This window comes from Zalophus californianus, chromosome 4, assembly GCF_009762305.2.
Source record: "Zalophus californianus isolate mZalCal1 chromosome 4, mZalCal1.pri.v2, whole genome shotgun sequence".
Taxonomy (NCBI): domain Eukaryota; kingdom Metazoa; phylum Chordata; class Mammalia; order Carnivora; family Otariidae; genus Zalophus; species Zalophus californianus.
In genome coordinates, this window is record NC_045598.1 from 62,339,750 (window position 1) to 62,363,159 (window position 23,410).

Below are 23,410 nucleotides of genomic sequence, written 5' to 3' on the forward strand. Positions count from 1 at the left end.
TGATAAGCAGGGTGACAAAGGCCATATTAGAGACTCAGTGGCTAAGAAAGAAGGAGCATGGTGAGTCTGAGGCTTTGCTGAGCAACTGAATAGAGTGGCTGCAGCTCCTACACTGAATGTGGAGTCAACATCTTGGCAGAATGATTGGTGGTTGTGTAGGTCAAGAGATCGTGGACTGGAAACCTCGGGGATGCTCTGGTAAACTAATAGCATTGAGATTTGTACAGCAGCTGCTTGTCTCATCCCTGGACTTGCCAAAGCTTCCCCCATCTTTCATCTCTTGAAGCACAAGAATTCCTCTCTTGCAACAATACTATAATTCCATTTTAATATCCTGATCCATCAAATGGGGTTTTACAGTCTAATTTCATGACCTTATAGCACACAAACTATACAGACTATCACAACTATTTGGACTGTTTCTTAGAGACATGTGAGACCATTACATTAGTCCTGAGATCTTCAGACAGTCACAATTGAATATAATTTGTGAATTATTTTACCCTTGTAAGTCTGGGCCTAACAACCATTGCTTAAACAGGAGATTTTAAAAGAGAATAGGAATAATTTGTATGTAGCCACTGTTGAACTTGTCCATCCAAATCCTTTTAAAGCTTTCTTTGACAATACATAACTTCTAGTCATGGTGAAATGAGGCTGGCTGGAAAAGAGACTTACCTGTCTGCCAATGTACGACTTTCCCCCAACATTTTGTGCTTCATTTTTTTTTTTCCATAACTCTGGGTATGAAACTCACATCATTTCCCTTACTAGGGTATTCTGAGGCTCAGCAGGAATTTGGTTGGGACATATTTTCCTGAGGATCTGCCTGAATTCTCCTGCCTTGAATATTTTTTAATCCCCCTTCTTTTAGTCATGCTCAGAGACTCAGTGCCTTGTAGAATGCTGGAACAGTCTTTAGAGATCATCTCATCCAATACCCCCATTTTATTCTCTGAATCCAAATGCCCCTCCCTTTCAGCTTCTCTTTGGAAATGGAAACAAAAATAATCCAGTTCAGGCCCCCTGCCTGAATCTCCAAGGAACACCCTGGGCTCTGCTAAATGATTTGTTTGCCAGTGGTGTCTCTGTGGGATCACTGAGCTGCTCCCAAGTCTTCATAACACTACCTGCTTGTACCTTAAAATAACTCTTAGCCAGAAATCCTAACGTCCAACTCTGAATTTTGTCATTCTGACTCTTTTCAGCTCAGTCTCTTCATTTTGAAGAAAGGCTCCATCATTTAGAGTTGTGAGCATGTTCAGCCTATTCTGGGAGGCTTTTGGGAACCTCCATTTCCACGAGGAAGGGCAGATCTCTAGGGAAAAAAACAAGACCATACTACTACCTGACATTTAGTGAACATTTATTATGTGCCAGGCACTGTGCCAAATGCTTACATGTGTTAACTTTCTTTAATCATCCCTATATCCCATGAGTTAGTTATTAGGATCCTTATTTCACATTTGAGGGGACTGAAGCATAGGTCACAAAGTTTCTAAGTGGCAGAGCCAGGATTTAAATGCAGGTAGTTTAACTCCAGAATATATACTTTTGTTGTTGTTGTTTTTAGAGAGAGTGTGCATCCATGTAAGTTGGTGGGGAGGGGCAGAGAGAGAGACTCTTAAGCAGGCTCTATGCCCAGTGCAGAGCCCCATACTGAGCTGGATCTCACGACCCTGAGATCATGACCCGAGCCAAAATCATGAGTTGGCTGCTCAACCAACTGAGCCACCCAGGTGCCCCCAGAATATATATTCTTTTTTTAAGATTTATTTATTTATTTATTTGAGCAAGAGTGAGAGAGAGGGAGCACAAGCAGGGGGAGCGGCAGGCAGAGGGAGAGGAATAAGCAGGCTCCCCACTGAGTAGAGAGCCTGATGTGGGGCTTGATTCCAGGACCCTGAGATCATGACCTGAGCTGAAGGCAGACACTTAACCAACTGACCTACCCAGGTGCCCCCAGAATAAATATTTTTAATCATTATGCTATACTGTTTCCAAAAAACTAAGATGTAAACAAGAAACCATTTTAAGTTACCAAATCAGGGAATTACAAAAGGACCTGATCTTTCAAATATTCTAACGAAATAACTCTAAGATCGCCTTCTAATATCAACAAGTGTGTCTTTATTCTTTCGTATTGTAGTACCTTTTAGACTCCCAACTATAGTTCCTCAGTGTAAGAAGTTCTCTATATTATTATGGTCCTGAAAAGAGAACACTTTTTGTTCTGTTGAAGACTCCCTCATATGGGAGGGACTCCTTCATTTGGTATCATTGAAACATTCGTAGCCTAGAGATTTGGTCATGAATCCTCAACCCCCAGCCTGAAAATCCTAGAGCCTGGTATAACCCCTGTCCACTGAAGAAGGGCAGTGACGGCAGGCCCGTTCTGTCCCTGGTGTAGCTGGGTGTTCTCCAGGTACAGAGAAGAGGATGCCTCTCTTCTCATTCCCCACCCTGGGTACACTTATAGAATCTCCCTACCCACACAACCCCAAGTTCTCAATCATTTCATACGCTTGATTCTGTAACTTCTCTATTTTACGTGTGTGCGCACACACACACACACACCCCCCACACTCTGCAGCCATTTCCCCCAAGATAGGTCTGCAAGGGCTTAGAGCCCAGATCAACTCCTTCCTTTAATTCTGTACTCTAGCCCTGAACTCCAACCTCAAAATCCATCCTATTTCCTGTTTCAGGATAAGCGACATTTCCTCTAGAGAAATCCCTTCAACTCCACCCCAACAACTTTTTATTCAAGGTAGGATATGATAAAGTGTTACGAAGCATGGTAGCAGATGGAATATGTCTTCACCATTCCTGGTCTTCATGAAAAGGCACTTTCTCTAAACATGCTGGCTGATTGGCCTACCCTTTTCACCTCCCTACTGAAACAGAGATACTAGCTGAGTGAGGCGAGGAGGAATGCTGGGAATGCCCCCCTCATTGGTCAAATGATTTACTAAGTCATACAGCTAGTGTCTTAGCCCAGGTCTTTTGAAGACAAAAATTAGACAAAACTTACGTGCCAACACGTTGGTTTGGCGTGGGGGTGGTTGTGCAATTCCAGGGGATCGTAAATGAAGGAAAAATGAGGCAGAAGAAAGGATAGCAAATTCAAAGCGGTGCTTATTATGAATTTTTTTCTACAGCTGTCTACTTGGTCACATGGGCCTCTCTAAGGAGTCTAAACATCCATGTGGAGCCATTGTATCTCAGAACAACACGTCTTCGAGAGCGAAAGCACAATTCTCTGTTGGCTCCTTCATATCTCCAGTCTTTCTTTTTATCAATATCTATCTCAGGTGACATTAATTTTCCTGCACTTGCAGTTTGTGTCACCTGTTCCCTCTTGGCAACCTCATTGGGAAGATAGAGTCTCCATGAGTCCTGTCAGTTGGGCCTTAGTGCTGAAGTCATCGTGACTTCTGCCATGAAGGGCTTAATGTGGGCAGAGACCACAATAGGGAATGACCTAGCCTGTGTGTGGCTGAGTTGCCAAAAAGATGTAGGGCTGAGCATAAAGATGAGTCTGATACAGGTAGTAAATGGCAAGGCAGGGTCAAACCCAGAGCAGCACTTTTCCAGATAGAGTATAACACTTATGTTATAGTTCATGTTCAAGGAATGATGAACTTCCCCCGAGCAAAGTCAGTTCAGCACTGTGCTGGGTACTGTAAGAAGTGCAGGACAGGCTCTCCATCAGTCAGCGTCCTCCAGAGGAATGACCAATCAGATATATACAGATATAGAAAGAGAACTTTATTTTAAGGAACTGGCACATGTGATTGTTGGGGCTGACAAGTCTGAAATATGTACAGGAGGCCAGAAGGCTGGAAATGCAAGTTAAGGGTTGATGTTGCAGTCTTTGAGTTTGAAATATGTAGGGCGGTCAGGCAGGTTGGAAACTCAGGCGGAGTTTCTATGTTGCAGTCTTGAGATCAAATTTCTTCCTCTCCAAGAAACCAGTTTTTGCTCTTAAGGGCTTCAAATGATTGGATGAGGCCCACCACCATTTATTCAAGGTCTACTGATTAAATATTAATCACATGCAAAAATAGTTTCACAGCAACATCTAAGCCAAAGAACTGGGCACTATAGCCTAGCCAAGTTGACATGTAAAATTAACCATCATAGGATCCATCCTTCATCTGAAAATTATGGTATTGGGAATTATTCTCTGGGGACACTAAGAGATGCTGGAAATTAGCAGACTTGAGGTGACTGCAATTTCCAAGTAGAATCTATAACAATTGTTAATTCTTTTATCATAAAGCTTTCTTCCAATTCCTTGAGGTTGGTCTGCATGCAAGTTGGGAAGGACATTTCTGGGCTACCAGTAATGAGGTTTGCTCAGGTTTCTGTTTAGGAACAGCTGCCCAGATTGTCTCTTTGTGCCTGTACCCATGACAAAAGTCTCCAAGGAAACTCTCTGAGAAGTTTAAATCTCTTACATTTAGGGAATAGGTGAAGGAAATGGTTTGAGAGGACATCGTGTTCCCTTATGTGTGTATAAAGCAAGCCATCATAGAGGTTTTGTTTAATGGCCACCCAAAGGGCACTAAAACCTCAGCAGAAGAGAAGCTGTGAATATTGAACCACCCTCACATCCTAGGACTAAATCCCACTTGATCATGTTGAATGATTGTTTTAATGTATTGTTGGATTCAGTTGGCTAATATTTTGTTGAGGAATTTTGCTTCTGTATTTATCAGAGATATTAGCTCGTAGTTCTCTTTTTTTGTAGTGTTTTTATCTGGTTTTGGTATCAGAGTAATTCTGGCCTCATGGACTGAATTGGAAAGCTTTCCTTCCTCTTCTATGTTTTGGAATGGCTTGAAAAGAATAGGTATTAACTCTTCTTTAAATGTTTGATAAAATTCACCTGTGAAGCTGTCTGGTCCTGGAGTTTTTAAATTACTGATTCAATTGCATTGCTGGTAATTGGTCTGTTCAAATGTTCTATTTCTTCCTGATTTAGTTTCGGTAGGTTATGTTTCTAGGAACTTATTCGTTTCCACTAGGTTGTCCAATTTGTTGGCATATTCTTTTTCATAATATTCTGTTATGCTTTGTATTTCTGTGGTGTCAGTTGTTATTTCTCTTTCATTTCTGATTTTATTTGAGTTCTCTCTCTGTCTCTCTCTCTATGAATCTGGCTAAAGGTTTATCCATTTTGTTGATCTTTTCAAAGGCCAAGTTCCTGGTTTCATTGATCTGTTTCACTGTGTGGTTTTTTAGTTTGTATTTCTTTTATTTCTGCTCTAATCTTTATTATTTCCTTCCTTTCCCTGGTTTTGGGCTTTCTTTGTTTTTCTTTTTCTAAGTCCTTTGATTGTAAGATTAGGTTGTATATTTGAGAGTTTTCTTGCTTTCTGAGGTAGACCTGTTTTACTACATATTTCCCTCTAGAACAGCCTTTGCTGTATTCCACAGATTTTGGAATGTTGTGTTTTCATTTTCATTTGTCTCCATATATTTTTGATTTCCTCTTTGTTTGGTTGACCCATTCATTGTTTAGTAGCATTTTATTTAACTTCCTTGTGTTTGTGTTCCTTCCATATTTTTTCTTATGGTTGATTACTAGTTTCATAGTGTTGTAATCAGAAAAGATGCATGGTATGACTTTTATCTTTTTGAATTTTTTGAGACTTGTTTTGTGGCCTAACATGTGATCTCTCCCGGAGAATGTTCCATGTGCACTTGAGAAGACTGTGTATTTTGCTGTTTAGGATGCAATATTCTGAGTATATCTGTTAGATCCATCTGGTCTATTGTGCCACTCAAAGCCACTGTTTCCTTGCTGATTTTCTGTTTGGATAATCTATCCACTGATGTAAGTAGGGTGTTAGAGTCCCCTACTATTACTGTATTACTATCAATTAGTTTCTTTATGTTTGTTATTAGCTGTTTTATGTATTTGGGTGCTCCCATGTTGGGTGCATAAATATCTACAGTTGTTTTATCTTCTTGTTGGATTGTTCTCTCTTTTTATTTTAAATTTAATTTTATTGTGTTATGTTCTCTTTATGATTATATGGTGTGGTTCTTTATCTTTGTTACAGTCTTTGTTAGAAAGTTTTTTTTTGTGGTGTAAGTATTGCTATCTCAGCTTTTTCTTCACTTCTATTTGCATGATAAGTGCTTTTCCATCCCTTCCCTTTTAATTTACATATATTTTTAGGTCTGAAATGAGTCTCTTGTAGGCTGCATATAGATGGGTCTTGCTTTTTTTCCTTTCCATTACCCTATGTCTTTTGATTGGAGCTCTTAGTCCATTTATATTCAAGGTAATTATTGATAGGTATGTCCTTATTGCCATTTTGTTACTTGTTGTATCATGGTTTTTGTAGTTCTTCTCTGTTCCTTTCTTCTCTTGCTCTCTTCTTTAATGGTTTGCTGGCTTTCTTTAGTGATTATTGCCATTTTGTTACTTGTTGTGTCATGGTTTTTGTAGTTCTTCTCTGTTCCTTTCTTCTCTTGCTCTCTTCTTTAATGGTTTGCTGGCTTTCTTTAGTGATATACTTAGATTCCTTTCTCTTTATTTTTTGCATATCTATTACTGGATTTTGATTTCTGGTTACCATCAGGTTTGTATATAACATTTATGCATATAATAGTATATACTAAGTTGACAGTCATTTAAGTTTGAATTCATTCTTCACTCTTCCCCCCCACCCCACCATGTTTTAGGTATATGGTATCATACATGACATCCTTTCATTTTGTGAATCCCTTGACTGATTTTTATAGATATACTTAATTTTACTGCTTTTATGTTTCCTAATTTTCTTACTCCTACTTATGGTCTTTCTTTTCGACTCAAGAAGTCCCATTTAATATTTCTTGTAGGACTGGTTCATTGATCATGAATTTGTTAAACTTCATTTTTCTGGGGTTCTCTTTATCTCTCCTTCTATTCTGAATGATAGCCTTGCTGCATAGTGTATTCTTGGTTGCAGGGTGTTTTGTTTTGTTTTGTTTTGTTTTTCTTTCAACACTTTGAATATATCACGGCAGTCCCTTTTGACCTGCAAAGATTCTACTGAAATACCAGCTGATAGGCTTGTGGGGTTCCCCTTGTATGTAACTGTCTTCTTTTGCAACCTTTAAAATTCTTTATCACTATTTTTTGCCATTTTAATTACTATGTGTCTTGGTGTTGACATGCTTGGGTTGATTTTGTTGGGGGCTCTCTATGTTTTCTAGATCTGGATTTCTCTTTCCTTCCCCAGACTCAGCTATTATTTCCTCAAATGAATTTTTTGCTTTCTTTTTTCTTTTATTTTCCTTCTGGGATTCTGATAGTGCAAATGTTACTATACTTGATAGTGTCACTGAGGTCCCTAAGTTTATTTTCAATTATTATTATTATTTTCCTCTCTCCTGTTCAGCTTGATTGCTTTCCATCACTATGTCCTCTAGGTCACTGATTCATTCTTCTGCTTCCTTGTCTACTATTTAATCCAACTACTGTATTTTTTCTTTTTGTTTTTTTTTACTATGTCATGTTAGTCACCATACATTACATCATTAGTATTTGATATAGTGTTCCATGATTCATTGTTTGCATATAACACCTAGTGCTCCATGCAATACGTGCCCTCCTTAATACCGATCACCGGGCTAACCCATCCCCCCAACCCCATCCTCTCTAAAACCCTCAGTTTGTTTCTCAGAGTCCATAGTCTCTCATGGTTTGTCTCCCCCTCCAATTTCCCCCCCTTCATTTTTCCCTTCCTACTGTCTTATTTTTCTTTTTTTAAAACATATAATGTATTATTTATTTCAGAGGTACAGGTCTGTGATTCTTCAGTCTTACACAGTTCACAGCACTCAACATAGCACATATCCTCCCCAATGTCCATCACCCTGCTACCCCATCCCTCCCACCCCCCACCACTCCAACAACCCTAAGTTTGTTTCCTATGATTAAGAACCTCTTCTGGTCCATCTCCCTCTCTGATTTCGTCTTCTTTTATTTTCTCCTCTCTTCCCTTATGATCTTCTGCTTTGTTTCTTAAATTCCACATATAAGTGAGAACTTATGATAATTGTCTTCCTCTGATTGACTTATTTTGCTTAGCATAATACCTTCTAGTTCCATCCACGTCATTGCAAATGGCAAGATTTCATTTTTTTTTTATTAACACATTATATATTATTTGTTTCAGGGGTACAGGTCTGTGGTTCATCAGTCTTACACAATTCACAGCACTCACCATAGCACATACCCTCCCCAATGTCCATCACCCAGCCACCCTATCCCTCCCATCCCCCTACACTCCAGCAACCCTCAGTTTATTTCCTGAGATTAACAGTCTCTTATGGTTTGTCTCCGTTTCTGGTTTCATCTTGTTTCATTTTTTTCCTCCCTTCCCCTATGATCCTCTGTCTTGTTTCTCAAATTCCTCATATCAGTGAGATCATATGATACTTGTCTTTCTCTGATTGACTTATTTCAGTTAGCATAATACCCTCTAGTTCCAACCATGTCATTGCAAATGGCAAGAGTTCATTCCTTTTGATGGCTGCATAATATTCCATTGTGTGTGTGTGTGTGTGTGTGTGTGTGTGTGTGTGTGTGTGTGTATGCACACACACATATATATACACACCACATCTTCTTTATTCATTTATCTGTTGATGGACATCTTGGCTCTTTCCACAGTTTGGCTATTGTGGACATTGCTGCTATAAACATTGGGGTGCACATACCCCTTTGGATCACTACATTTGTATCTTTGGGATAAATACCCAATTGCTGGGTTGTAGGGTAGCTCTATTTTCAAGTTTTGAGGATCCTCCATACTGTTTTCCAGAGTGGCTGCACCAGCTTGCATTCCCACCGACAGTGTAGGAGGGTTCCCCTTTCTCCACATCCCCGCCAACATTTGTCATTTCCTGACTTGTTAATTTTAGCCATTCTGACTAGTGTGAGGTGATATCTCATTGAGGTTTTGATTTGGATTTCCCTGATGCCGAGCGATGTTGAGCACTTTTTCATGTGTCTGTTGGCCATTTGGATGTCTTCTTTGGAAAAATGTCTGTTCATGTCTTCAGCCCATTTCTTGATTGGATTATTTGTTCTTTGGGTGTTGAGTTTGATAAGTTCTTTATAAATTTTGGATACTAGCCCTTTATCCGATATGCCATTTGCAAATATCTTCTCCCATTCTGCTGGTTGTCTTTTGGTTTTCCTGACTGTTTCCTTTGCTGTGAAAAAGCTTTTTATCTTGATGAAATCCCAATAGTTCATTTTTGCCCTTGCTTCCCTTACCTTTGGCGATGTGTCTAGGAAGAAGTTACTGTGGCTGAGGTCGAAGAGGTTGCTGCCTATGTTCTCCTCTAGGATTTTGATGGATTCCTGTCTCACATTGAAGTCTATCATCCATTTTGAGTCTATTTTTGTGTGTGGTGTAAGGAAATGGTTCAGTTTCATTCTTCTGCATGTGGCTGTCCAATTTTCCCGACACCATTTGTTGAAGAGACTGTCTTTTTTCCATTGGACATTCTTTCCTGCCTTCTTGAAGATTAGGTGACCATAGAGTTGACAGTCTATTTCTGGGCTCTCTATTCTGTTCCATTGATCTATGTGTCTGTTTTTTGCCAGTACCATACTGTCTTGATGATGAAAGCTTTGTAATAGAGCTGGAAGTCTGGAATTGTGATGCCACTGGCTTTGCTTTTCTTTTTCAACATTCCTCTCATTCCTCTGGCTATTCAGGGTTTTTTCTGGTTCCATAAACATTTTAAGATTATTTGTTCCATTTCTTTGAAAAAAGTTGATGGTATTTTGATAAGGATTGCATTAAATGTGTAGACTGCTCTAGGTAGCATTGACATTTTCACCATATTTGTTCTTCTAATCCATGAGCATGGAACGTTTTTCCATTTCTTTGTGTCTTCCTCAATTTCTTTCATGAGTAATCTATAGTTTGTACAGATTCTTTGCCTCTTTGGTTAGATTTATTCCTAGGTATCTTATGGTTTTGAGTGCAGTTGTAAATGGGATCAATGCCTTAATTTCCCTTTCTTCTGTCTTGTTGTTTGTGTATAGAGATGCCACTGATTTCTGTGCATTGATTTTATATCCTGCCACTTTACTGAATTCCTATATGAGTTCTAGAAGTTTTGGGGTGGAGTCTTTTGGATTTTCCACATAAAGTATCATATCATCTGCAAAGAGTGAGAGTTTGACTTCTTCTTTGTCGATGTGGATGCCTTTTATTTCTTTTTGATGTCTGATTGCTGAGGCTAGGACTTCTAATATTATGTTGAATAGTAGTGGTGATAGTGGACATCTTTGCCCTGTTCCTGACCTTAGGGGAAAAGCTCTCAGTTTTTCCTCATTGAGAATGATATTCGCTGTGGGTTTTTCATAGATGGTTTTTATGGTATTGAGGTATGTACATTCTGTCCCAACACTCTGAAGAGTTTTAACCAAGAAAGGATGCTCTATTTTCTGCATCTATTGAGAGGATCATGTGGTTCTTGTTTCTTTGTTTATTAATGTATTGTATCACATTGATTGATTTGCAGATGTTGAACCACCCTTGCAGCCCAGGAATAAATCCCACTTGGTCGTGGTGAATAATCCTTTTAATGTACTGTTGGATCCTATTGGTTAGTATTTTGGTGAGAATTTTTCATCCATGTTCATCAGGGATATTGGTCTGTAGTTCTCCTTTTCGATGGAGTCTTTGTCTGGTTTTGGGATCAAGGTAATATTGGCTTTGTAAAATGAGTTTGGAAGTTTTCCTTCCATTTCTATTTTTTGGAATAGGTATTAATTCTTCTTTAAATGTTTGGTAGAATTCCCCTGGGACGCCATATGGCCCTGGGCTCTTGTTTTTTGGGAGATTTTTGATTACTGCTTCAATTTCCTTAGTGGTTATGGGGTCTGTTCAGGTTTTCTATTTCTTCCTGGTTCAGTTTTGGTAGTTTATAAAATGCATCCATTTCTTCCAGATTGTCTAATTTGCTGGCATATAGTTGCTTATAATATGTTCTTATAATTGTTTGTATTTCTTTGGTGTTATTTGTGATCTCTCCTCTTTCATTCATGCTTTTATTTATTTGGGTCGTTTCTTTTTTTGATAAGTCTGGCCAGGTGTTTATCAATCTTATTAATTCTTTCAAAGAACCAACTCCTAGTTTCATTGATCTGTTCTACTGTTCTTTTGGTTTCTATTTCATTGATTTCTGCCCTGCTCTTTATTATTTCTTTTCTCCTGCTGGGTTTAGGCTTTATTTGCTGTTCTTTCTCCAGCTCCTTTAGGTGTAGCATTAGGTTGTGTATTTGAGACCTTTCTTGTTTCTTGAGAAAGGCTTGTATTGCTATATACTTTCATCTTAGGATTGCCTTTTTAGAGCCTCCATTTTTGATTGCACCTGATTGATAGCCTTTTTGATTTCAACTTGGTTAGATTTTAGTTCTTTTATTTCTCCAGAAAGGGATTCTCTAGTATCTTCCATGCTTTTTTTACAAGCCCAGCTAGTACCTTTATAATCATCTTTCTGAGCTCTAGTTCCGACATCTTACTAATGTCCATATTGATTAGGTACCTGGCAGTCGGTCCTTCCTCTTTTTTTTTTTTTTTTTTTTTGAGGTGAGTTTTTCCATCTTGTCATTTTGTCCTGTGGAGAATAGATGAATGAGAGAACAAAATGCTAACAGGGTAAAAACAACCCCAGAAAAATATACACTAAACAAATCAGAAAAGACCAAAAACCAGGGGGAAAAGAAAGGGAAAGAAAAAAAAAAGAATATGATCAGGCTGGTGAATAGATCAGATCCACACACTAGATTTTGGGCATGTTTTGGTCTGTTAGAAGAAACTGCCTCCCAAAATTTTAAAGAAATAAAAACTTATATATGTACAAAAATAAGGGTAAATATGATGAAGGGATGGAATATGACTGTAAAGATGAAAATTATAAACGATATTATAAAAGGAATTAAGAAGTTGGTTGAAAAAAGAGAGAAGAAAAATTTAAAAAATAAAAAGGAAGATAATGTGATCAGGCAAGAGACTAGAACAAAGCCATACACTAGAGATTTAGGGTATATTTTGGTCTGTTAGAAGAAACTGTATCCGAAAATTTTAAAGAGAGAAAAACTTATTTTATGCAAAAAATAAGGTTAATTACAATGAACGGATAGAATATGAATCTAAAAATGAAAATTAAAAAAGATTTTAATAAAAGAATTGATAAGATGTTGGTTGAAAAAGGGAAAAAGAAAAATTCAAAAAAAATAGAAAAAGAAAAAAATAAAGAAAATAAAAATAATAACTTTGAAAGACTAAAGAATCATGGGGAGAAAAGCCATGAATTCTATGTGCTGTATTCCCCTGGTGCTGGAGTTCTGCACTTCTCATTGATTGGTAAACTTGGTCTTGGCTGGCTGTTCTTGCTGATCTTCTCGGGGAGGGGCCTGTTGGCTTTGCCTGAGGCGGAATTTCCCTGCCTTTGCCAGGGGCCAGGCTAAGTAATCTGCTCGGGTTTGCTCTCAGTAGCTTTTGTTCCCTGCAAGCTTTCCGTACAGATTTGGAGGATGAGAGTGAAAATGGCGGCCTCCCAATCTCTGCCCAGAGGAGCAGACAACTTGGGGCCCCACTCCTCCATGAGCCCCCAGAGAAAAGCAGTCAATCACTCCCATCTCCCTGGTCTCTGGCTGCACTCCGTGCTCACTGGGCCTGTGACCAAGAGTTTCTGTCTCTGGCACACGACCCCGTTTGCAGTCTCCAAACCCAGCAGATTCCTGCAGTGTGCTCCCATGCCGCTCCTCCTGGGAGAGGAAAGAGAGTCTCCCTGGGATCTGTTGCTTGTTGGGTCCCTGCTGGTAGAGCAGTGTCCCGACTGTGCTGCAGATGACAGTTTATGGCAACCCCGAGCTGAGAGCCCACTCCTCAGCTCCGTCTACATAGCCGGCTTCCCTGCTCTGATACCTGGGAGCTCTGCCACACTCAGGCACCCCCAGTCTTCCTGTGACCCTGAGGGTCCTGAGACCACACTGTCCCAGCAAGTGTTCTACCCCCCGCTTAGCTGATGGAGCGACGTCCCTCAGCGGAGCAGACTTATAAAAGTTCCAATTTTGTGCTCCATGGCTCTATTACTTGCCAGAAGCGGCCACCAGAGGCCCCCTCCCCCGCCATCTATCTTCCCGAATATCGCCTTGGATTCACTTCTCCGCACATCCTACCTTCCAGAAAGTGGTCGCTTTTCTGTTTGGAGAGTTGCTGCTATCCTTTTCTTTGATCTCCTGTTGAGTTTGTAGGTGTTCAGAATGGTTTGATCCCTATCTAGCTGAATTCCTGGGACTGGTCGAAATTTAGGTCTCCTACTCCTCTGCCATCTAGCTCCTCCTCCACCTAGTGTATTTTTAATTTCAGTTATTGAGTTCTTCATCTCTGATTGGTTCTTTTTTATGTTTTTTTTATCTCTTTGTTAAAGGTCTTACTGAGGTCCTCCACTCTTTCTCAAGTCCAGTGAGTATCTTTATGACCATTACTTTAAATCCTCTATCAAGCATATTGCTTATCTCCATTTCATTTAGTCTCTTGCTGTGATTTTGTCCTATTCTTTCATTTGGGGCATATTCCTCTGTCTCTTTATTTTGTTTAACTTCCTGTGTCTGTTTCTATGTGTTAGGAGAGTCAGCTACATCTCCGGCTCTTGAAAGTAGTGGCCTCACGAAGAAGAGGTCCTGTAGTGCCCTGTCCCCTGTTTCTCAGAACCTGGCACCTCTGGGGTTTCTCCTATATATATTGTGTGCACCCTGATGTTGTGGCTGAGCCACTTTTGCCTTCAGTCCAGGTATCTTCAGTGGACTGTTGTGGGCAGTGTTTGGTCCCTGTGCTGTTAGTGGTCCAGTGCAGGGCAGCCTTTGGCTTATGTTGAGTCAGACCAGGTGTTTGCCAGAGAGGCAGTAGCACTGAACTGTAGGAGACCATGGGGGTGGACTGCACAATGTCAGCAAGGTCTGCACTAGCTGGGGGCACCTGAAGCTGTCAGGACAAGGTGAGCCTTGTGGGAAGTGGTGGGTCTGCAGAAGTGTACAGGGGCACAATGCATGGTGTTAGCAAGGTTTGCATATGTCTGCTGTGGAACAGGACCTGGAACTGAGGCCTGGCTGGAGGGAGCTTTTCTGCGGGAGAATGCAAGGGCATGGTGTACTCTTAGCAAGTTAGGTAGGGTGTTGGTGCCACACAGGTGTCTGTGTGTTTATCCTAGGGGGCAGGGGAAGGAAATGATGCCCATCAACTCCTTTGTTCATGGCTCTGAGATTAGTAAACAAGTCTCTGTCCCATATATTTCAGGTGTTTTTCAAACTGCTGCTTCTATGCCGTATCTCCATAAGGCTATTTGTTGTACTATCCTTTTAAGGGTGGGGACTTTGTTTTCTTTCACCTTCTCAGCTCTCCCAAGAGCCAACTAATTTTAAAGTTCTAGTTGTTAAGCCCTACTGATTTTAGGAACTCATGAAACTCGGCCCTTCTCCTTTTCAAAGTCAAATGTTATGGGCCTTTGTCTTCCTTGACTGGGTTCCCTGGTGTCAGAGTCTGTTTCTCTCCAGCTATCCATGTCCACAGCATCCTTCTCTCCTGTGGACAGTTCCATGGGTCCGCTTAGCTCAGGACATCAATCTCTGCCCTTCCTACCCACTTTGATGTGGTCTCTGCTCTATATTTAGCTGTGGAGAGTCTGTTCTGCCAATCTTCAGGTAGTTTTCTGGGTTATTTATACTGATGGGTGTGTTATCTAGTTGTATCTATGGGACAAGGTGAGCTCAGTGTCCTTCTACTCTGCTATCTTCCCTGGACCCCATCATTTCTAATTAGTGGTTTGAGGCTGTGTTTTTTTTTTTACTTTAAGTAGCTATAGAACTTTCTTTTACCTAAAAGGGAACAGAAAAATCATGGGATTGCCCAAGTTTTCATCCAGGTAGAGAAAGACTACTCTCAAAGAGCAGGTTTAAAAAGATAGTGTGAGGTGAAAGTCAACTTTCATTTGTGTTTATACCCCCACACTTTGCTTATCCAACATACTGGTTAAACTTATGTTCAGATGAATTATATATTTGTGACTCCTTTGAATGGCTTCTAGCCCAGCCTCTAGGAACTCACAGACCAAGACTATATATGATAGCTCTTAAAACATTTGGAAACTTGTCCTATTTCTCCTCAACCCCTTGTCTCCCTGTTCCATTTCTCATGGACCTTAGCTTTACAGTTCCCTCTCCCTGGGGCTCCCTTTTCTGGAACTGCTGCCATCATTTGTCTTGCCTGTCATCCAAGCGGAGCCCAGGGCTGGGTCCAGTACTGCATATTTGGAAGCTTGATTCTTCTTTGGTGACTGTGAGGAGAATTCTTAATGTTCTTCAGTGGAAGATCAACCCAGGTAAAATAACCTAGTTCCAATCATCTGAAGACTTCTGGGCTTTGCTTTCTCTTCCCTCCATCATCAAAATCTGTTCCTTAACCTCCATTATGAAAACATCTGCTACAGTCTGGCACCAGTGACTATGGCCACAGCTTTTCCACTTTCAACCCCACGATTGGACAGTTTTACAAGCCCCTTCTCAACATACTTTGTGGGCATTGCCTGCTTTTAACCATCTTCTGAATCTTTCCTCTGTCCTTCAAAGAGGATTTTATGTTCCTCACTACTTATTTTGCATTGACTTTGGCATCAGCATATATATTCCTGACATCTTGTTCTGTTCTTTAGAAAACCCTCCTACTACACTTCAGCAGGGACTACCCCTTAGAAATGGTATCACATAGCATCTGCCATTGTAGACAGCACCATTGTCATTTCCTAAGATATCTTAGGTAAACAACTGCCCCCTGTCTGCACCATCTGACAGGTAAATGGCATTATCAAAACATAAGCAGGCTGCTTCTTTCTTGAGATGAAGGAAAACAAAATACCAGTGAGTAAACAGAAAATTAGGATGCTCTCTTTCCCTTTGCTTTCTTGTATTTAATCAAACCATTTTTTTTTTTTTAAGATTTTATTTATTTATTTGACAGAAAGAGACACAGCAAGAGAGGGAACACAAGCGGGGGGAGTGGGAGAGGGAGAAGTAGGCTTTCCGCAGAGCAGGGAGCCTGATGCGGGGCTCGATCCCAGGACCCTGGGACCATGACCTGAGCTGAAGGCAGATACTTAACTACTGAGCCACCCAGGCGCCCCTCAAACCATTTTCTAAAAATGGTTTGCCATCAGCATTTGGCCAATTTGAATGCAAATTACCAGATCAGCCAAACAAACCACTAGTTTATAAAAATATCATCATAAATATAACTCAAGCCTTTTGAAGAGAAAGGCACTAGCATCCCATTCTGTTGATGTCACTATATGCAGCACATGCAGCTGTGGCTACAATGTAATGTATCGATTGGGTCTCAAAGGCAAGTTTTCAACATCAAGCCTCTCATGCCTCAACCTTCAGAGATTTTCAAATTTCACCAGAATTTATAGGGTAAATGGTATTAGGTTGAGGTAGTGGTTTTATTTTTTCACTTGCACTCATGTAAGTTTAATTTAGTGTCAAATTCTAGTATGTAACAAAAATATAAGTGAAAGGCTCTCTGGTGGTTAAAACTTTTTTTTCCCCTCCCACCTGCTTTACTAAGAAACTCAGCTTGAGAGGCTTACCTTCTCCACTGAATGGCCTGTTTGAAGGCCCTCAATAATCCAGTGATGCTAACAACATCAATCCTGAGACCATTTCTATATGATATATTCTCAAGTTGAAAGTTTCTTAAAACCTGAAGAATAAGTTATAATTTCCTGAGTCTATCTGCAGTAGGGATTCCTAACTCTAAGTGGGCAGTCCCTTCAACTGTGGGCACTGTGGATAATGTCAAGAAGTATCTCACAATTCTCCTACAAGAACTGAAAGTATAAATTAAAATAGAAAACTAAATGCCAGGTGGACCTTCACTCTCCTCTCCTCTTTTTCCCAGATAAATTGTAGTTAATTCTAAAAAAATCTAGAATCAAACTCTTTTTATTTTCTTTACAGAGTAGCTCCCTTTCCCAGATTCCTCATTTATGTTAACTGGGCCAGTGTGCCTAACAGAGAAGACACTCAATAAATACCCCCTTGCTTGAATTGGATAACTTATCTAAAATTTACAATATCATTGTATTTTTAAATTTATTAGATTTTACAGTTTTTATCTAGGCCTTATAACATCCTTTTTTAGAGCTCTGTATGCTGAGAAGAGAGAGATCTTTTAATATTTAAGGACACAGATTTGCTTAGTGGCAGACCTGGAATTAGAATTGTCATCTCCTAACTTGAATTCTTTGTTCTCTTTACCAGATTCCATTAATATTAAATATATAAAACTTAATATATTGTAACTTAAAAACTCAAACAAGAAAACCAAGAAATAAAAACACCCATAAATTTTATGATTATGTTAGTGTCATATTTAGTAGTCCTTTGCTGAAACTAAAATCTCATCAGAGTAATATCAAAACTTAGTAGTGCCATAATAATGATAATGCAAATTATATTAACCCACTTGATTTAAAATGCATTCTACCAATCCTAAAAAAACACCCTAAGATTGATACTTATTATCCTTCTTCTCCCTCACCAGATTGTAAGCTCCACAAGGGCAAGGACCAAGACAAATTTTTGTTCATCATTGTATTCCCAACATCTTGCTATGCCTAACTAACAATATTAATGGAATGAGTATAAATATTGGCCATTTAATCAACTGCTTAGTGATATTCATTCATTTTTCATTCATTAACAAGTGGGTTCTTTGCTAGGACTCTGTCAAAACAAGGGTGAATAAGCCATGGCCCCTTACTCATGGAGTTCACAGCTCAACGGAGAAGACAGACTTATTAAGAGAGGTTTGTCACACATAATGGTTTATCTCTAGAAGATGTTTGAGCTGAACACAGGTGAGAAAATGGCTAATTCCACCCTGAGGAATCAGAAATGCTTTTCAGAGAAAGAGTTCTCTCAGCTGGGTCTTGGAGAATGAGAGGTGGGAGAGAGAAATGGATGGAGTGTGCAAAGACTCTAAAGAAATCTAAGGAAAAAAATATTTTTTCTCAAGAACTTAAAAGTCAAGACTATTTAAGTGGACTTTCTGAGCTTTTGTTTTGTTTTGCCATTTCAGAATCATACAGATTATTCTTCATTAATCAAATTTTTTTTACCCTATATTTTTTGGCTTCAAATACAAAGCTGAAAACAGATTGTTCCCCTTAGCCACATTCTCACGTGATGATTACTTTTCCCCAAATCTGGAAATTGTGTTTCGAAGTGAGAGTCAAACTTGACTACATTTGTGTCCCTTATTTTGTTTTCACAACATTGTTTTTTACATTATGAGATGTAAACATCATTTCTCAGCTGGATAAGATTTACCTATCTTGCCCTAAATAAGTAACTGCTCAAAGTAATGAAAGCAAGATTCTTTAAAACAAATCATCAAAACACCATTCATACTAACTAGTCCAAGAAATTTAAAGGTACACTTAGTAGAGTCAATTGTATTTGACCATGAAAGTATTAATCCTGTTTATTTATATCTGTATATTCAGGAACTAGAAGTTCCTCTTAAAGAGAAACAAAACATTGTAGTGTTTAAAATGTCTTGAATAACAATCTTTAGGGAAAGAAAAGCCACCAAGTTTTATGCTAATAATAGTTTTATTATGTTATGGAGTATTAGCATGTTTGTTTAATATTTTGTTCCAAGAGTTGGAGTTAAAAAAAAAAAGAATTGATTATGCTGGTGGTTACATGACTCTACATTTGTTCAAATTCATAGAATCATAGATTTAAAAGGTCAATTTTATTGTATATACATTTAATTTTTTTTTTGATTTTTAAAAAAGAAAAAAAGATGAGAGGGAGGAAGGAAAGAAAATAGACTTTGTTTTATAATTTGGAGAAACTAAACTTAGGGTCCTTCTCCTGACACTGCTCCGGACTTTTTTCCAGAAGGCAAACACTTGGTACATTTCAAGCAGAATAATTAAAATCAATCACCCACCCAGGCAGGCCAAGAATGAAGAGCAGAAAACTTGGGATTTGACAAGAAGGAAAGAGATCCAAAACAGGAAATTGACTTGGTCAGACGTGTGGAAAATCAAGGCAACCCACAAGGCCATTAATGAAGGTCCCCTTAAGACAGTCTCTGCTTCTGCACCCCGCCCTCAGCCCAGGCTCTCTCTCCAGCTGGGAGGATTTATTTCAGGGAAGCTGTGCCAGCATCTTCCAAGGGAAACACAGTCGGAGCATGGTTACCAAACAGTGCTGCAAAGGAGGCACAGGTGGCACGCTGGAAGAATCTTCCTCAGAATCGAAAGAGGGAGCCAACCACAGCCAGTGCCCCTGATCTCCCTCCGAGGAAACTCAACTCCACTGAACAGATATCTCCAAAGATGAAGAAGGGAAAACCCAGTTAAGAAGGCTTTGTCCTTGGAAAACAGTAGAAGCAGTCCTGTTACTGAAACACATTGGAAGGCAAACACATTAAGGTGGTCACCAGAAATGACCCAAAGATAATGGGACTGAAAAGCGTTAAAAAGGATATGGAAGTGGATTAACATCACTGGATAGAAGCCAGTGTTAGATCAGCACTGCACATGGATTAACCAAAGAGGATATAGACTAATGCATGACCCCAAGCCAAGCACTTCTGTTAGCCCAACAGCGTGTGGAGTCAGAACTGATGCTTGTCGAAAGTTCTACAGTTTGACATGAAAATGAGGAAAAACATATCACCTCCTAAGCTGTTGCATGTTTGAATCCTAGCTGCACCACTTACTGGTTGTGTGACCATTGGATAGGTTGTTTAATGTGGTTTTGCCTCAGATCCTCTATCTGTAAAATGGAGGAGAATGTCAGTGCCTATTTCATGTAGTTGTTGTATCAAGTAAGTCCATCAAGTAAGTGTATGTAAGTATACATACACACACACACACACACACACTCCCAGGGACATAGTAAGTGCTATATAAATGCTAGTTAGTATGATTATCATACAATAAACTTTCCAGATTAGAGTTGGTCTTGGTATGCCAGTACTAAGTATGTTCTGAAATAACCCTAAAACCTGACCGAAGTCTGTGAACTGTACAAAGTGGCCAGTTTGCAAAACTGAAATTTTCTTGCTGAGGCATTTGTTAAGACTTCCATTGATTCTTTTGGGATTTCTAACCATATCTTCCTTGAAGCCAGTTGCAGCATTCCTACTTCCCAAGGCCGATATTTTTAGAGTAACAGTGAAATGGAATAAGCCCTGGGTTGGCAGTCAGGTGACAAGTATCTGGATGAGGTGTTTTTCTGAGTCACTTGTCAAAATCACTTCCTCTTCCTGGGCCTATATCTCCTCCCATTACAAGAGAGGGTTGGACTAGATAACATTTGTGTTTCCTTTGAGTTGTGACATTTTCTTATTCTATTCCAATACTTCGGGTGATTTTTTTTTTACATTTTTTAATTGCTGTAAATGGACTTTGGGATCTAATGTGCTCCAAATACCTTCTGGGCATCTATACCTAGGTATTCCCTGCAGGCTCCTCCATCTCTATAAGGGAAGGCAAAATTTCACCTTTCCTATCATCCCATGAGCTCTACATCCTTTCCTTCCTGAGATTCTTGAGAACGACCCCACCATTCTCTCGGTCCCAGTGCAAAGCTTGAGATGCCCTAGATGCCCTGCATTACCTCTCCACATCTCTTCTTGGTCTCCTCTGTCATCTTTGAGCAGCTGCTCATGTTCAGGCTCCCCTCAGCCCTCCTTTGACCAGTGCTTCTTATATTTTAATGAGCGTGCCGATCACCTGGGGATCCTATTCAAATATAGATTCTAATTCTGTAGGTCTGGGACAACCAGTTTCCACATTTCTAACAAGGTCCAGGTGGTGCCAAAGCTGCTGGTTACCTACCACCCTCTCGGGAGCAAGGCACTTAGTCTTCTAGTGAGAGCCCCAGAATCCAGATGTTTTCTTTTTTAATCCAATTTTCAGGTTAGTATTCCTAAACTTTGATCCTGTTCTTCCTGCTAAAATATTATGGCTTACATAATTGAATAGTAAATAAAATCTCTTCACAATAAAACCTCAACCTGTGCTTCTGCCTTAACTCCTACAATCCCCAGCCTGCATTTAACCTAATTTATCTAACTAGCCTACATTTAATCTGACTAGTTACTTTCAGGATGTGTTCTTCACTTTCTGCCTTCATGCCTTGCTCAGACTCTATAATTTGCTTAAGATGTCATCTTCCTCTTTTTATTTCTGTTACTCAGAATCTTGACACATATACCACTCAGTCCACGAAACATTTGTTTCCTCAAACGTCACCCTCTCCTTTAAATATTCATGGTGCTTTGGTTACTTTCTTTATGATGACTTACATTCGGCTCTGTAATTTCTATTTATGCATCTGCTACCTCTGCCATCAGACCCAGGGCTTCTTGAGGAGATGCTTCAAAGCAGGAAAGAACTGTTCAAAACAAATGAATGGAAGCACTCTGTCACTAATTATCTAAACTCATACAGGCTGAAAATATGAAACAAATTTTTAAAAAGGCTTAGAGAGCTTCATACTGCATTGCACTGTTAGCCATTACGGAGGGTGACTAGGACTTTTGGGGCATGCCTCCTACTTTTTATTCATTTACCCTGCATTTCTGAGTGCTGTCTCTATGTAAGACTCCATCCTGAGAGGGCTGTGGCAGGATCCAAAGAATAAGGCCAGCATCACGAAAGTCATCATTATCTGGTGGGAGGGTCTGTAGGGGCCAGGGACTGAGACATTTCACCATGGGTTTCTTAGGCCCCTGCCTATGGCAGAGTCCTGGTGGGGGGCGGGGAGGGGAGCAGGAAGTCTGGTTCATGACATAATTGTTATGTTCGGAAAGCCTATGGCTCTGGAGATAGTATACTTACTAAACAAACACCATGAGGATTTGTGTAGAAACGTGCTTTCAGTGTAATGCTGGCTCTGCATTTGATATCCTTCCTCTCCAGCATTTATAGCCACCACCTGTGCTTTCATCATTCACTCTAGTATCTCTGTCTGAGCCTCACACACTTAGTTTTACAGCGCCTCAGGGGAAGGCAGGGAGTTTCTCTCATGGACTTAAGTCCTGTTCACTCATGGGTGATTCTCCTAAGAATTAAGTCTCACGGACACATCCATTACCTGTGTGAGGAAGAAGATCAGAAAGTATTTTCATGGTGTTCTTAAAGCTTACTGAAGAGGTTAAGAGAAGACTAGTTATTTTGTAATTTCTGCCTCTCCTGAGAAATCGCATTGTTAAAAAGCTTAAATATGTGATCCCCAACCATTCCTCCTTATATCCTGAGAACTGGAGAACTTTAGAGCTTGAAGGTAGTTCAGAGATAGAACACCCTATTCCCTCATGTTTCCTCAGTGAAGAAACTGAGGCACATGATCACACATTAACTGAGGGCCAGGCGAGGCCTTAAACTTGTCTTCTGAGACTAGGACTAAGTGGTTAGTGGGAGAAAGAAAATGATATTTGTATCTATATCTATCTTATATTTATATCTATACCGGTACCTATCTGTGTTGTCTACCATCTATCTATCTATCATCAGCGGTCTCTTCGTGATGTGTCAAGTACTGTGTGTTTGGCGCTTTAGATACCTTATCACATTTAATTCTAACAGTTTTATCCCAGTTCCAAGAGGCAGGTGTCATCCCAACTTTACTGAGAAATCTGAATTTCAGCGAGGTAAAGTAACTTGTCCAAGAGCGAGTGTGTGGATGTTGCACCATGCCTGCAAGCCCCTTCTCCAGGGAAGACTTTACCTGGGAGCCAGCAGCAAGGAGTCCTGCCAGCTGATGATATGAGAGGGAGATAAACAGTCTTTAGCCTTAAATGATAAGGATATCCTTATCCTACTCTTTGGGTTACTCTCTCTCTTTCTCTCTTCTTGTCTCTGACCCTTATTGCTCTTTGTGGACTTCATGCCAAGATGCTTCCCCAGCCCTCATGCCTCCTGTCTCACACCCACTCTCTGAGATGGTACCCACTCCTGGGGCTTCCATGGGTCCCTTGCCTCAAATACTTGTTATGCTACACCTCAAGCCCCTGTAGTCATTCATCAACAATTGTCTGCTACGCCTGCCCCAACAGTGCACAAACCAGCGTTCAAAATGTGGGATCCTCTTCTCTCTCTCTCCGTCTCCCTTTTGGAATTCCTATTTTCTTTTTATCTATAACACCTTTCTTCATTATCTTATACCTACCCTCAATATCCTTCCAAAGACGATGCAGGTCCTACCTTTTCCCCTTTTCCATGAAGTCTTCTCCCATCTCATTCACTTATTAAAGAAACGTTTAATGAGCGGCTATATATGACAGGACCAGGA

The 23,410-nt window shown here is 39.9% G+C and overlaps 1 protein-coding gene across 1 annotated transcript in view; it reads left to right on the forward strand.

The window, feature by feature from the left end:
- LHX8 (LIM homeobox 8) overlaps window positions 1–17,743 on the forward strand; it is a 56,830-nt gene extending 39,087 nt beyond the window's left edge. The window contains exon 9 of the mRNA XM_027619160.1: window positions 17,634–17,743. Coding sequence (XP_027474961.1) covers window positions 17,634–17,710 — 77 coding nt within the window. The 3' untranslated portion in view covers window positions 17,711–17,743. The remainder of the gene's footprint in view (window positions 1–17,633) is intronic.
- Window positions 17,744–23,410: the final 5,667 nt, after the last annotated feature.